Raw genomic sequence first — 14519 nt, 5'->3', positions numbered from 1 at the left:
TCCCTTAAATTTCTTGGGGGTGGAGCTGTCACATGGCCTTTCTAAGCTTCACGGGACTCTCAGAAAGCAAGTATCTGGCAGAGATCCTGACAAAGGCAGTGCCATTACCTTCGTTGGTGTGGACTTGTCAAGATTCATTCTCTGGGGCTGGCCACATGGGCACCCATCAAAATTGGGGTGGTTTTGACAAGGCAGAAGAGATGGGCTACTGGCTGGGCAGTAAGCAAGATCTGCCCCTATCACATAGGACAAATCATTTTTACTCTGTGAGCCTCAGCTTCCCTTTTTTTGAACTGGGCGGATTATTCCTTCTCCTTGTCCCAGGAAGGTGATGAGAATAAAATGACATAATTAAAATGAAGGTAAAATAACTACTTTAAATGTTAGCTGTCGGCCCCCACCTTCCAGAAGGTCGCTAAGTCGTATTCACATACATGTGAATTTGACTTCCTTTTCTTTGGCACTGCTTCATTTCAGACCCTCACTTTATGGACTGAAGTGGACATTGTACTCCTGTTACTTCCTGTTAATGCCTATCTTAGTTTCAGTTTTTTCCTAGCCAGTTCATAAAACCTGCCTTTAGCCAGGTGCAGTGGCTTATGGTTGTCATCCCAACACTTTGGGAGGCCAAGGCAGGTGGGTTGCTTGAGCCCAGGAGTTTGAGACCAGCCTGGACAACATAGTGAGACCCCATCTCTATAAAAAAGAAAAATCAAAATAAAAATTGTCTTTAATGTGGTGTCAGCTGATCTCTTTGCAAAATTAATAAATCACTTTTTGTCTTTATGGGCTTCTTCCCTGAAAATCTCTTGTCATGCTCTGCATCTCGCTCCCAGGCCACTCTAATAACTCTCTGGAGATAGTTCTCCCTCCATGTTGCCACATTTGCTTAATGAATAATCTTGTTCCTCTTTTTGTCTTTGATTCTCTATTTATTTGTTTTGCTTTAGAGATGGACGTTCCTTGAGGGCAAGAACTGTGCTTTCTCAAATATTCAGTGTGTTCAGTAAACTCTACCCACAGAGTCATTAAAATCTAACTGAGGAATGAAATGATTATGCTAAAATACCAGTTTTTAAATGACAGTTCTCCCTTGGAATAAAAATCGTTGTTTGAATTCAAAATATGTTTCTGAGGAAAGGGTGAAAGGAATTTATTTCCAAAAGAACCCTCTTCTTTTGGAACTTTAGATTTGTTTCTCTGACTGCAAAGCATGGTTTTGTTCCTGGACCAAACTGAGGGTCGGGCTGCTATTTCTTATGGCCCAATAACGAGATGCAGATGAACTGGGAAGGAAGAGAGTTTTTATTTCTGTTACAGGGAGAAGACCTGGAAAATATCACCAGACCAACTCAAAATTACAAAGTTTTCCAGAGCTTATATACCTTCTAGGCTATATGTCTACGTGTTAAGTGTGCATTCATCTAAAGACATAAGTGATTAACTTCTTTTCATCTGTAACTAAGGTCTGAGTCCTGAACACCTTCCTCTGGAGCCTCAGTAAATTTACTTAATCTAACTGGGTCCAAGTGATGAGGTGATTACCCTTATCTTGTCTCCAGCTGAATCATGGAGGTTTGGGGAGTTCCTTCAGGCTCCCAATCAAGTTGTTTGTGGAGGCCTGGGGAGTCTCTTCAGACCCCCAGTAAAACTTATTTAATCGTGCTTTAAGGTTCAGGAAAGTCCTAGGCAAAATTCTTGGGCTTTTGTTACATCCCAGCCTTTGTATAGGGCACTGGCTTTTAATATTTAACTTAACCACTCAGCGAGTACTGAAACAGTTGTGATGGAAGCCTATGTTAGTGAGACCTGGTCTGCCACAATCCCTACTGTCAATTTGAGCATGATTTCTATCATGCTTGTATATTTATTTATCATGAGAATCGTAGGGAGATGGGGCATCATAATCTTTCTGGCTACTTCCTGCTTAGAGGGGCTCATCCTCATGGGGCACCAAATGCAGCACTGAAGTAAAAGAGGTTGACTTGTTCCCAGTAGCACTGTCTGTTTCGGAGGCTTCAAGGCAGCACCTGCTGAAACTTAATAGTATGCAACAGCAACACATATAAATAGGTTACTGCTGTTTTCTTCTGAAGTTTAAGTTGTCTAGTCTTCAGTTCACAGGGCTTTAAGAAAGCACGGCTTAGGTTTCAGTGATTTCCAATTAGGAAAAATGGGGGAAAAGGAAAAGGAAAAATTGAAAACATTATTTTGAAGACCTGTAGCCAGAAAAATTAGAATTTAATCCAAACTGTAGAAAATAATAAAAACTGGAAAACATCAGACAAGACTAGAATTTAACAGGTATACAATAGTTTTTGAAACATAATTTTTCTTCCTCCAGTTTCCTATTTTTATTAGAAGACAAATCATGGTAGGACCAATTTGCTTTACTGTACTTGGCCAGTTTATTTGTATAAAGTGCAGCAAGGGGCCAGGCGCAGTGGCTCATGCCTGTAATCCCAGCACTTTGGGAGGCCGAGGCAGGCGGAGCACGAGGTCAGGAGATCGCAACCATCCTGCCTAACACGTGAAACCCCGTCTCTATTAAAAATACAAAAAATTAGCCAGGCGTGGTGGCGGGTGCCTGTAGTCCCAGCTACTCAGGAGGCTGAGGCAGGAGAATGGCGTGAACCCCGGAGGTGGAGCTTGCAGTGAGCCGAGATCACCCCACTGCACTCCAGCCTGGGCGACAGAGCGAGACTCCGTCTCAAAAAATAGAAAATAAAAAATAGAAATAAATAAAGTGCAGCAAGGAAAATTATTTTTTTAAATAAAATTTTTTTATTTAATATATTTTTTAAAAATTAAAAAAAAAAAAAAGGCTTTGCTGAAACTTTGTTCCATAGAAGGAATCTGAGATAAGACTTTTTTCTTTTCTTTTCTTTTCTTTTGAGACAGAGTTTTGCTCTTGTTGCCCAGGCTGGAGTGCAGTGGTATGATCTCGGCTCACCACAACCTCCCGCTCCTGGGCTCAAGTGATTCTTCTGCCTCAGCCTCCCGAGTAGCTGAGATTACAGGCACATGCCACCATGCGCAGCTAATTTTGTGTTTTTAGTAGAGATGGGGTTTCTTCATGTTGGTCAGGCTGGTCTCGAACTCCTGACCTCAGGTGATCCACCCACCTCGGCCTCCCAAAGTGCTGGGATTACAGAAGTGAGCCACCGTACCCGGCAAGATAAGACCTTTTTAAAGCCAAGCCCAGCCATGGATTTGTACCATCAAATACCTATGACGTGGGTGAATTCCTCTCCTCTTGAGGTTCCAAGATAACTTGGGGTTCCCGGCCTGTCAGAAAGTGACATTCTTTACTTACCACAGATCAGAAACCCTGTACAGGGACTGTGTACACAAAATATGAGGGCAGTTTTCCAAGGGCTTTCTTGGCTCCATAAGTCAAGTTTGATTCATTAAAGGAAAACACACCATTCCAGTCAAAGCCTTGGTAAAATAACCAGTTTTTCCAGTTGTGTCCTGTTACAAATGAAAACAGATTCTTATTGAACTTATGCAAATAACTATATTTCCATAATTAAGAATACTCACAAATAGTTTCCAAATTCTGGAGAAAATCAGGTAGAGAGAAGAAACAAATGTGCTCCCCATTTTGTTCATTGGAGTATACAAAATTGTTAAAAGCTGTCAGTAGTTCAAAAGAAAAGTTTCCTTGACTCTGAAAAGCAAAACAAAGAATTAGCAATATTTTAAGCAAAAAGTCAAAAAAATCACTCCAGTCTGCTATTCAGTTCATGCAGCTAATTCCTGTCCTGCTTGATATTAATGAACATTTTAGGTCTTCAGGAGTCCTGAACATTTTTTCTCTATTCTGATGTCACAGTCTCCAAAATTATCAGAAACCTGCATTCAAGAGCACATGTTAGAGCTTTATAGCTGATTGTAAGATCACCTTCTAAAGAGGACCAAAACAGCCGGGCACAGTGGCTCATGCCTGTAATCCCAGCACTTTGGGAGGCCAAGGCAGGTAGAGCACCTGAGGTCAGGAGTTCAAGACCAGCCTGGCCAACATGGTGAAACCCCATCTCTACAAAAATACAAACAAAATTAGGTATGACGGCAGGTGCCTGTAATCCCAGCTACTTGGGAGGCTGAGGCAGAAGAATCACTTAAACCTGGGAGGCGGAGCCAAGGTCATGCCATTGCACCCCAGCCTGGGTGACAGAATGAGACTCCACCTAAAAAAAAAAAAACTAAAGAGGATAAAAACAAGACAACAATTGTTTATAGATGACAAAAAGTTTTAGGGTAGCCATAGTTAAAGATACAATTGAGGTTGGGCACGGTGGCTCATGCCTGTAATCCTAGCACTTTGGGAGGCTGAGGTGTGTGGATTGCCTGAGCTCAGGAGTTCGTGACCACCCCGGGCAACACAGTGAAACCCCGTCTCTACTAAAATTACAAAAATTTAGCTGGGTATGGTGGTGTGCACCTCTAATCCCAGCTACTCAGGAGGCTGAGGCAGGAGAATTGCTTGAACCCGGGAGGTGGAGGTTGCAGTGAGCCGAGATTGCACCACTGCACTTTAGCCTGAGCAACAGAGCGAGCATCTATCTCAAAAAAAAAAAAAGACACAATTGACAAGAAAATCTGTTACCTCTGTGGCACACAATTATTTAACATAATTATAATTATTACTGATAACATACACTGATATATCAGAATTATAGGAGTTTCACATGATTTTGGAACACATGCCAATAACATATTTATACATATATGGCCCAAGGAAAGCCAAACCCCATTTTATATTTGGCAATGCTTCCTGTATGGTTTTTGGTACTAAATAAGCCAAATTTCACCTTTATGTTAGTATACTATTAATGTTAAACCCAATTCTTATTAAAACCTCATAGACATATTGACCCAATTTTAATGTTTGACCATAAGGTAAGATTTTTATAGACCTCTTATAACCCATTATAATTTTCATTAAAGAGCAGGTTAGTGCTTTCAGAGAAATCTGTTTTGCTTTTATGTTATTGATTGTATTGATTTTTTTTTTTTTTTTTGAGACGCAGTCTCACTTTGTCACCCAGGCTGGAGTGCAGTGGTGTGATCTCGACTCACTGCAACCTCTGCCTCCCGGGTTCAAGCAATTCTCCTGTCTCAGCCTCCCAAGTAGCTGAGACTACAGGCATGTGCCACCATGCCCAGCTAATTTTTGTATCTTTAGTAGAGATGGGGTTTCACCATGTTGGCCAGGCTGGTCTTGAACTCCTGACCTGATCTGCCCGCCTCAGCCTCCCAAAGTGCTGGGATTACAGGCATGAGCCACAATGCCTGGCCTATGTGCTTTTATTTTAATACTCAATTTACAGAAAAACTGGATGATACCCTTTTAACTTTGGCCAGTATGTTTACACACAGAATTTCCTTTACAATCAACCTTCCACAGCTTGCTTAAACCTTCATGTTTATTTTATCCAACTTAAAACAATCGTTTCCTTTTAATCTAGGCAAAAATTCACATTCTCATGCCTCCTTATAATCTTTTTACCAAAAGCATATTTTACTTCCCTTGTAAATATGCTTTTTACCAAAAAAAAAAATATGCTTTTTACCAAGAGCATATTTTACTTTTCCATGTAAAACTGTTTCTTCAGGCCAGGCACAGTGGCTCACACCTGTAATCCCAGCACTTTGGGAGGCCAAGGTGGGCAGATCACGAGGTCAGGAGTTCAAGACCAGCCTGGCCAACATGGTAAAACCCCGTCTCTACTAAAAATACAAAAATTAACCGGGCGTGGTGGCGGGCACCTATAATCCCAGTTACTCAGGAGGCTGAGGCAGGAGAATTGCTTGAAACCGGAAGGCAGAGGTTGCCGTGAGCCAAGATCGCACCATTGCACTCCAGCCTGGGTGAAAGAGCGAAACTCCATCTCAAAAAAAGAAAAACAAAACAAAAGCAAACAAACAAAAAAACCTATTTCTTCAGTAGTCTTAAATGCATGTTACACTGTTAACTCTTAGCAGCCTTTACTTTTGGTGAAAACTTTGATAAGTTTGGGATTTTATGTACTAGGTGTGGAGCCTAAGACCTAGACAGAAGTGCAGATAAGGTCTGACTTATTCCAGCATCTAACTCCATGTGTCCCAGGCCTTACCTAGCTGTAAAACAGGCAATTTGTACAGCTAGGAGTCATAGTGGCATTTTATAAAGCATTTAGGAGACCTAATCACCTTTAAATTATATGATATTTGTTGCATAAATTCCCTTTCATAAATTCTTTCACGACTTACACAGACAAGCTATGACATGCCTTGACTTTCTGACTTGTCCTAAACATCCCTCTTTTTTAACATCCAGTTACTTTAGTACAAGAATTTGCCATACAGATCCTTTCTTATATAAAATCTCTTTTCTTTAATACCTTTTTGCATAGCTAGGGGGCATGGCTAATTTCACATGTCTCCAGGCCTTATCTAGAATCTAATGCTCCACAATAAATCGAACAATGTTTAAATTGAAGAAGGAATTTATGACGCAAAGCGTTTAGCAAACCTAATATTTGACCTGCATAATTTAGACCAAATGTTTATGTTTTGAAGATATTTTACCAGTAATCTTTTAAATTCTCTTTATTTTTATTACTTTATTTATATATCTCTTATTTCCTTGTTTCTTTTACCATGCTTTTTATATAACCTTTAAATAAGCTTTGAGTTAGACAAAAATTAGTTACCCTTTAAAAAGGACACACTGTTTAGAAAGAATGTTTTCCTATTATCTATTTTTATTGGAAAATACCCAAATAATGAAATATTTGTTGTTTAATTTAATATTACTTTAGATTCAAAATTATGACATTTGTTTACAAGTATTTATCGCATTACATTTATCTAATTATTTATTTTAATCATTTACCTAGATTATTTATAAAAACTGCAGTAGTCATCATTGAAAGTTATGAGACCACCATTGCAAAATTACAACTGAGACAGTGAAAGTGATCTGCTGTAACTGACTCTATCTTGCTTCTAACCTCTAAGCTATTCTCATTCATTAACTTAGTTTATAGTTTAGCTTTGAAACAAAGATGATAACCGTCCTTTCCCAGAACAAACTTCCTTTATGTCTGTGAACTAGACTGCCTAAGGCCACAAGATCAGAAGTTAGGGTATTTTACTAAATAATTCAAGATGTAGCTATCTTCATTAAACCAATATCAATGTTTTATTTATTAAAAATTACGCAAGCAGCTGGGCACGGTGACTCACACCTGTAATCCTAGCACTTTGGGAGGCTGAGGTGAGCAGAACATCTGAGGTCAGGAGTTCAAGACTAGCCTGGCCAACATGGTGAAACCCTGTCTCCACCAAAAATACAAAAATTAGCTGGGCATGGTGGCGGACACCTGTAATCCCAGCTACTCAGGAGGCTGAGGCAGGAAAATCACTTGAACTCAGGAGGCGGAGGTTGCAGTGAGCTGAGATTGTGCCATTGCACTCCAGCCTGGGTGACAAGAGCGAAACTCCGTGTCAAAAAAATAAGAAAGAAAAAGAAATTACACAAGCAAAGATCACTCTGTTTTGGACTGAGTTATCGTTTTGTAGCCTCTATGCCAAATTTTGACACATTATAGTATTTGGCAAAGATAAGTATGAAATTGCTTGATCAACAAATACAAGCAAAAACATGCTGGCAACTCTGAAGACATTTCTAATATTACTTTACCAATAATGTTTAAAGCTAGCTTATTTATCGAAGATTTTACTTAAGTCACATAAACTTGAAAAAGCATTTGACTAGTCTTTCCTTTTTTCTGTTAAAGTATTTAAACACTTTTATTTTTCTGTGAGCCAACTAATTAGAACTCTTTCATATATTTTCAGTAGTGAAATCATTTAGTCATGCTTTAAGGTTCAGGAAAGGCCTAGGCAAAACTCTTGGTGAGCTTTTGTTACATTCCAGCCTTTGTATAAGGTCACTGGCTTTTAATATTTAACTGAACCACTCAGTCAGTACTGAAACAGTTGTGATGAAGGCCTGCGTTAGTGAGACCTGGCCCACAACAGTTTTACAAACTAGTATGGCTGTCTACCCATTTTCTCATACCACTCTGTACAAGTAGAGTAGTCATAACTAAAGAGAAACGAGTGATTTCACTCAAGCTCAGCATTTGTTCTATCACTCCTCATTCATCCATTCAACAAGTACATACTGGTCACTGGTCATCCACCGGGGATACAGTGGGGAATCAGACAGCCTGGCTCCCTGCACTCATGGGGCTCAGCATGGGCTTTCAGTCTGGCTGAGAAGACATTCACCAAGTAATCGGTAGAGTGTTTTGAAGATTGTTGATCAGGCAACAGTCTTCAGGGATATATGGAGGGAACCCATCTCAGGACATCCATCCTAGTCAGGGGAATATTTCCTAAGGAGAAGTGATATTTAAGTGGCGACCCACAGCGTATGGAGAGTTAGCCAGATAAAGACAGGGCAGACAAAAACCTTTCAAACCAAGGAGGCCTCCTTGGAGGTAGTAAAGAATTTCCATGTGATCATATGACTATAGACTAGGAAGAAGGAGAAAGATGAGAACTAGAGCAGAGATAAGTAGCAAGTAGCTTCCTGTGGTATTTCCTAGGGGTGTTACGTTGGGGTTGCCAGATAAACAGTACCAGACACAGTGGGAGGAAGTAGACTGTTAAATGGGAAGCTGGTGAAAGGATCATTCAGATGGAGTGATAATATTACTGGCTCCCAGGCACACTTATACAGTCTGCTGGTTTCCTGAAAGTAATACCACCCACAGAATGAGGATGGAATCTGGTGGGCAGAGCTCCCTTCGCCATTCGTATGGGACCTTCTCCACCTGCCTGCCCCTTCAACAGGTGTAAGTAAGAGAGGCAAGACTGCCCTAATGTGCCAGCTATTTCTCATGAGAGGAGGACGTCAGTTGCCTGGGGGTATCCCTCAGCAGGTCTAGCTTCAAGACCTGCCTCAAGTCTCTTTCGGCAGCCTGGGTTCTGTAGGATGTGGACTTTGAAATGATATATGTCTACAAATGAACCCTGATAGTGCAATAGAACCTTGACACTTATATCTTTTCAGGTCTTCCAGAAAGCTAATTCTGTGGTTTTGTTTTGTAAAAACTGGAAGTTTTTTGGGTTCCACTTTTAATCTTGTTCTACATATTTGCTCATTATTAGTAAGAATGATTTCTAGTCCAGGCTCGGTGGCTCACACCTGTAATCCAAGCACTTTGGGGGGCCAAGGCAGGCGGATCACCTGAGGTCAGGAGTTTGAGACCAGCCTGGCCAACATGGTGAAACCCCATCTCTACTAAAAATACAAAAATTAGCCTTGTGTGGTGGCGGGCGCCTGTAATCCCAGCTACCCACTTCCACTTAAACCTGGGAGGTAGAGGTTGCAGTGGCCGGATCTCAGCTCACTGCAAGCTCCGCCTCCCGGGTTTACGCCATTCTCCTGCCTCAGCCTCCCGAGTAGCTGGGACTACAGGCACCCACCACCTCGCCCGGCTAGTTTTTTGTATTTTTTAGTGGAGACGGGGTTTCACCGTGTTAGCCAAGATGGTCTCGATCTCCTGACCTCGTGATCCGCCCGTCTCGGCCTCCCAAAGTGCTGGGATTACAGGCTTGAGCCACCGCGCCCGGCCGGGCTTAGCAAGATTTCTATTTATTATTTAAAATTCCCCCAGATTTATCTTGGGACATGTTAATTTGAGAAAGGAGGGGCATTTTTTCTTTGAACAGGAGGGAAGGAGGAGAAAATAAAGATGGCATACATGAGATCTAGAAAGGAAGGAAAGTATAAAGGAGCCTTGTCCTTACTGGCAAAGTAGGAGGGTAGATTATTTACTGAGATAAATTAGAACCAGAGACTTGAGAAGAGCAAGATAAGTTTGAAGCAGCTACTAGGAAGAGTATGCTAAGGGTCTTTGAAAGAGATGAATGAGGCCGGGGGCGCGGTGGCTCATGCCTGTAATCCCAGCACTTTGGGAGGCTGAGGCAGGCAGATCATTCGAGGCCAGGAGTTCGAGACTAGCCTGACCAACATGAGGAAACCCTGTCTCTACTAAAAATACCAAAAAAATTAGCCGGGCGTGGTAGCAGGTGCCTATAGTCCCAGGTACTCAAGAGAGTGAGGCAGGAGAATCGCTTGAACCTGGGAGGCAGAGGTTGCAGTGAGCTGAGATCGCGCCACTGCACTCTAGCCTGGGTGACAGGGCGAGACTGTCTCAAAAAAAAGACAAACAAAAAGAGATGAATGAAAGGCCCCATATGGTTGACCAGTCCTCCAAGAAAGTGGTGCTTTTCAACACTGTCAGTGCTTCTCATTCCTTGTTTCAAGTCCTTGTGAAAAAGGAACATGCCCTAATGCTTTAGATTCTCCTAAGATCTCTTTAAGGGAAAAATCTCAAACATAATAACCACAGATTCTTTTTATTCTTTACAGACTATTTATTTAACTTTGCATCTGCTGCCACAAAAAAGATAACTGAATCAGTTGCTGAAACAGCACAAACAATAAAGAAATCCGTAGAAGAAGGAAAAATAGATGGCATCATTGACAAGGTACATTCAATTATCTTTTGGAAGTAGAAATGTATGAAATTCATTGTTTCCTCTTGATTGTTTCTTCTTCTTATGAACATTTTTTAACCTAAGTAGAATATCATATTCTGATAAAAATGTTAATTGTTGAGATTTTTGGTTTTTTCCTCTCTTTGTGTAACAAGTATCATTCAAATTACAGTACTTGGTTTAAATAGCTGTTTTTATTTTATTTTATTTTATTTTTTTTTTTTTTGAGACGGAGTCTCGCTCTGTCCCCCAGGCTGGAGTGCAGTGGCGCGATCTCGGCTCACTGCAAGCTCTGTCTCCCGGGTTCACGCCATTCTCCTGCCTCAGCGTCCAGACTAGCTGGGATTACAGGTGCCCGCCACAGCACCTGGCTAATTTTTTGTATGTTTTAGTAGAGACGGGGTTTCACCGTGGTCTCGATCTCCTGACCTTGTGATCCGCCCGCCTCGGCCTCCCAAAGTGCTGGGATTACAGGCTTGAGCCACCGCGCCCGGCGCTGTTTTTATTTTAATATATTACAATCAATACATTGATACTTGGGGGTTATACTAAACTTTTCATGTTTTTTGTTTGTTTGTTTGTTTTGAGATGGAGTCTCGCTCTGTCACCCAGGCTGGAGTGCAGTGGTGTGATCTCATCTCACTGCAACTTCTGCCTCCTGGGTTCATGCAGCTCTCCTGCCTCAGCCTCCCAAGTAGCTGGGATTACAGGCATGCGCTACCACACCCAGCTAATTTTTGTATTTTTAGTAGAGATGAGGTTTCACCGTGTTGGCCAAAACTGGTCTCGAACTCCTGGCCTCAAGTGATACATCTGCCTCGCCCTCCCAAAGTGCTGGGATTACAGGCATGAGCCACCACGCCTGGCCAACTTTTCATGTTGTAAGTTTAACTTTATAACTGTTTGAGGATATATTTATGCCTTTGCATCATGCAACTAAGGTCCTAACCTATTAGGAACAACCCTTTTAAGACTCTAAGGAGTGAGTTTGTTTTTTGCAATGGGCCTATAGCATTTCGTTTATGTTGGTAAATATTTGAACTAAGGAAGTCATCAATTCAACCTTAGATGTATTGCTATTTAATTTGACTGTGTATTTTTTTAACAGACAATTATAGGAGATTTTCAGAAGGAACAGAAAAAATTTGTTGAAGAGCAACATACAAAGAAGTCAGGTATGGTATAGGTTTGTCTTAATTAACCTGCCAAGTTTTATTGAGCACCTGTTATGTGCTAGATACCACACTGAGGCTCTGAGAACACAAAAATGCATATGCAACGGCCCCATGCTTTGGGGAGCACAAAGACTAGTGAAGGAGACAAACCCATAAACTTCCATGATTTAAAGGAAGGGACTAGATTGTTTCTGGGTGGGGGCTGCCAGTGCCAGCCCCACTGGGGAGCTGGCTGTGAAAGGGGCAAGTAAGCTTTCAGTTCTGATTTTTTTTTTTTTTTTTTGAGACAGAGTCTCGCTCTGTCACCCAGGCTGGAGTGCAGTGGAGCGATCTCGGCTCACTGCAAGCTCCGCCTCCCAGGTTCACGCCATTCTCCTGCCTCAACCTCCCGAGTAGCTGGGACTACAGGTGCCCGCCACCACACCCGGCTAATTTTTTGTATTTTTAGTAGAGACGGGGTTTCACCGTGTTAGCCAGGACGGTCTTGATCTCCTGACCTCATGATCTGCCTGCCTCGGCCTCCCAAAGTGCTGGGATTACAGGCGTGAGCCACAGCGCCCAGCCTGATTTTCTCTTTTTTTTCCCCCCATTGAGACAGTGTCTTGCTCTGTCACCCAGGCTGGAGTGCAATGGCTTGATCTCGGCTCACTGCAACCTCTGTCTCCCGGGTTCAAGCAATTCTCCTGCCTCAGCCTCCCGAGTAGCTGGGATTACAGGCGCCTGCCACCACGCCCAGCTATTTTTTTTGTATTTTTAGTAGAAACAGGGTTTTGCCATGTTGGCCAGGCTGGTCTCAAATTCCTGACCTTGTGATCCGCCTGCCTCAGCCTTCCAAAGTACTGGGATTATAGGCATGAGCCACCGTGCCTGGCCTCATTCTGACTTTCTACCACATGCCCAACACAGTGCTCGGTATGCACATGACAGGCATTTAGCAAGTGGTGGCTCCCTTCCCGCTCTCTTCAGGAGAAAAAATGGAAGAGCTTCCCAGGGAGGCGAGTGACTGCACCTGCAGTGACAGAGGGCCGTAAAGATTCACGGGTGTTTGGAGAACGTACTCAATACATTACTGCTGAGAGTTGCCTCTTTATATGTTTGAAGTTATAAGGCCTCAGTATGCCTACTCTTACCATTTGGTAGCACCCAAACACAAAACCAGCATCGTGTCTTTTGAGTTCGCAAAAGTAGTATAACCGTAATCCCAACACTTTGGCAGGCCAAGGCGGGAGGATCACTTGAGCCTGAAGTTCGCGACCAGCCTGGGCAACATAGTGAGACCCTATCTCTACAAAAAATAAGAAATTAGCCGGATGGATGTGGTGGTGCACACCTGTAGTCCCAGCTACTTGGGAAGTTGAGGCAGGAGGATCGTTTGAGCTTGGGAGTTTGAGGCTGCAGTGAGCTATAATCATGCCACTGTACTCCAGCCTGGGCTACAGAGTGAGACCCTGTCTCAAAAAAAAAGTAGTAGAAAACAATTCAGTTCGAGTTGTGCCACAGTTAGTCCCATGGTGAATTTCCATCAGGCATTCTTGCACCTAGGTAAACTCAAAAGCATGAGGCAACTCTTTTAGACAAGTGAGGTATACAAGTTAGCATCACTTAGTGATTATTTGGAAGCAACAAAAGTGATCCTGGCTTGGGGACTTGCTATAGGAGCTGATGCCTCTGAGATAGGAACTGTGAGGGCGTGGGGGTGGAAGGTTTGCAGTCAACTTCAGTTTTAAAGTGAGTTATACATCCCAGAGATAGGAACATGTAGAAATACAGGAAAGGGAATGCAAGTGCTTTATCTGGGGAAAATTTCCTTCTTTTGTTGCATCAGCCACGTTTCAGGTCCTCAATAACTACATATGGCTAATGACTTCCGCACTAGACAATGCAGATATAGAACATTTTTGTCATTGCAGAAAGTTCTTTTGCTCAGTGTGGCTCTGAATTAAATAAGCAGGCTCCTGCAGCAGTTTATTCCTGTTTGAAGCATGAAGGAGAATTCAATCTAATGATTCAGATTATTATCAAGTCACATAAAAACCATGAGAGTAGATGAGCTCCTCTGTGGAAAGTGTGTCAAGCATGAAGGGAGATGAGCAGAAGCTCCACAGTGTTTAGGGAGGGGAGGAGGGGAAGGAATTGACAGTCACTGAGTGCCTGCTGAGCAGCAGGCATTTTATGTATAACATCTCATTTCAAGATGCAGTCAGGGCCAGGCCTGGTAGCTTCATGCCTGTAATTCCAGCACTTTGGGAGGCTGAGGTGGACAGATCACTTGAGGCCAGGAGTTCGAGAGCAGCCTGGCCAACGTGGCGAAACCACATCTCTACTAAAAATACAAAAATTAGCCAGGTGTGGTGGCACACACCCGTAATCCCAGCTGTCTGGGTCTGGGTGGCTGAGGCACAAGAATTGCTTGAACCTGGGAGGCGGAGGTTGCAGTGAGCCAAGATTGTGCCACTACACTCCAGCCTGGGTGATAGAGCAAGACTCTGTCTCAATAAATAAATAATAAAGATGCAGTCAGCAAGGGTAAGTAATTTGCGGGAAGGTCGCTCAGCTGGTAAGTGATGAAACTGAAATTTGCCTTCAAAACCAAAAACAAAAATTAACGGGGCCTAGTGGCATGCGCCTGTAATCCCAGCTCCTTGGGAGGCTGAGGCAGGAGAATCACTTGAACCCGGGAGGCAGAGGTTTCAGTGAGCCAAGATCATACCACTGCACTCCAGCCTGGGCAACAGAGCAAGACTCCATCTCAAAAAAGAAAATAAAAACAGTGCCCAT

The 14519-nt window shown here is 42.6% G+C and overlaps 1 protein-coding gene across 1 annotated transcript in view; it reads left to right on the top strand.

Moving 5' to 3' along the window:
- LOC105478169 (synapse associated protein 1) overlaps positions 1–14519 on the top strand; it is a 44947-nt gene that overhangs the window by 5808 nt on the left and 24620 nt on the right. Inside the window, exons 2-3 of the mRNA XM_011735224.2 lie at positions 10439–10557; positions 11675–11741. Of these exons, the coding sequence (XP_011733526.1) occupies positions 10439–10557; positions 11675–11741 (186 nt within the window). The remainder of the gene's footprint in view (positions 1–10438; positions 10558–11674; positions 11742–14519) is intronic.

The sequence above is a fragment of the Macaca nemestrina genome, chromosome X, assembly GCF_043159975.1.
Source record: "Macaca nemestrina isolate mMacNem1 chromosome X, mMacNem.hap1, whole genome shotgun sequence".
Classification (NCBI taxonomy): Eukaryota; Metazoa; Chordata; class Mammalia; order Primates; family Cercopithecidae; genus Macaca; species Macaca nemestrina.
This window is presented reverse-complemented; position numbering and strand designations above follow the sequence as displayed.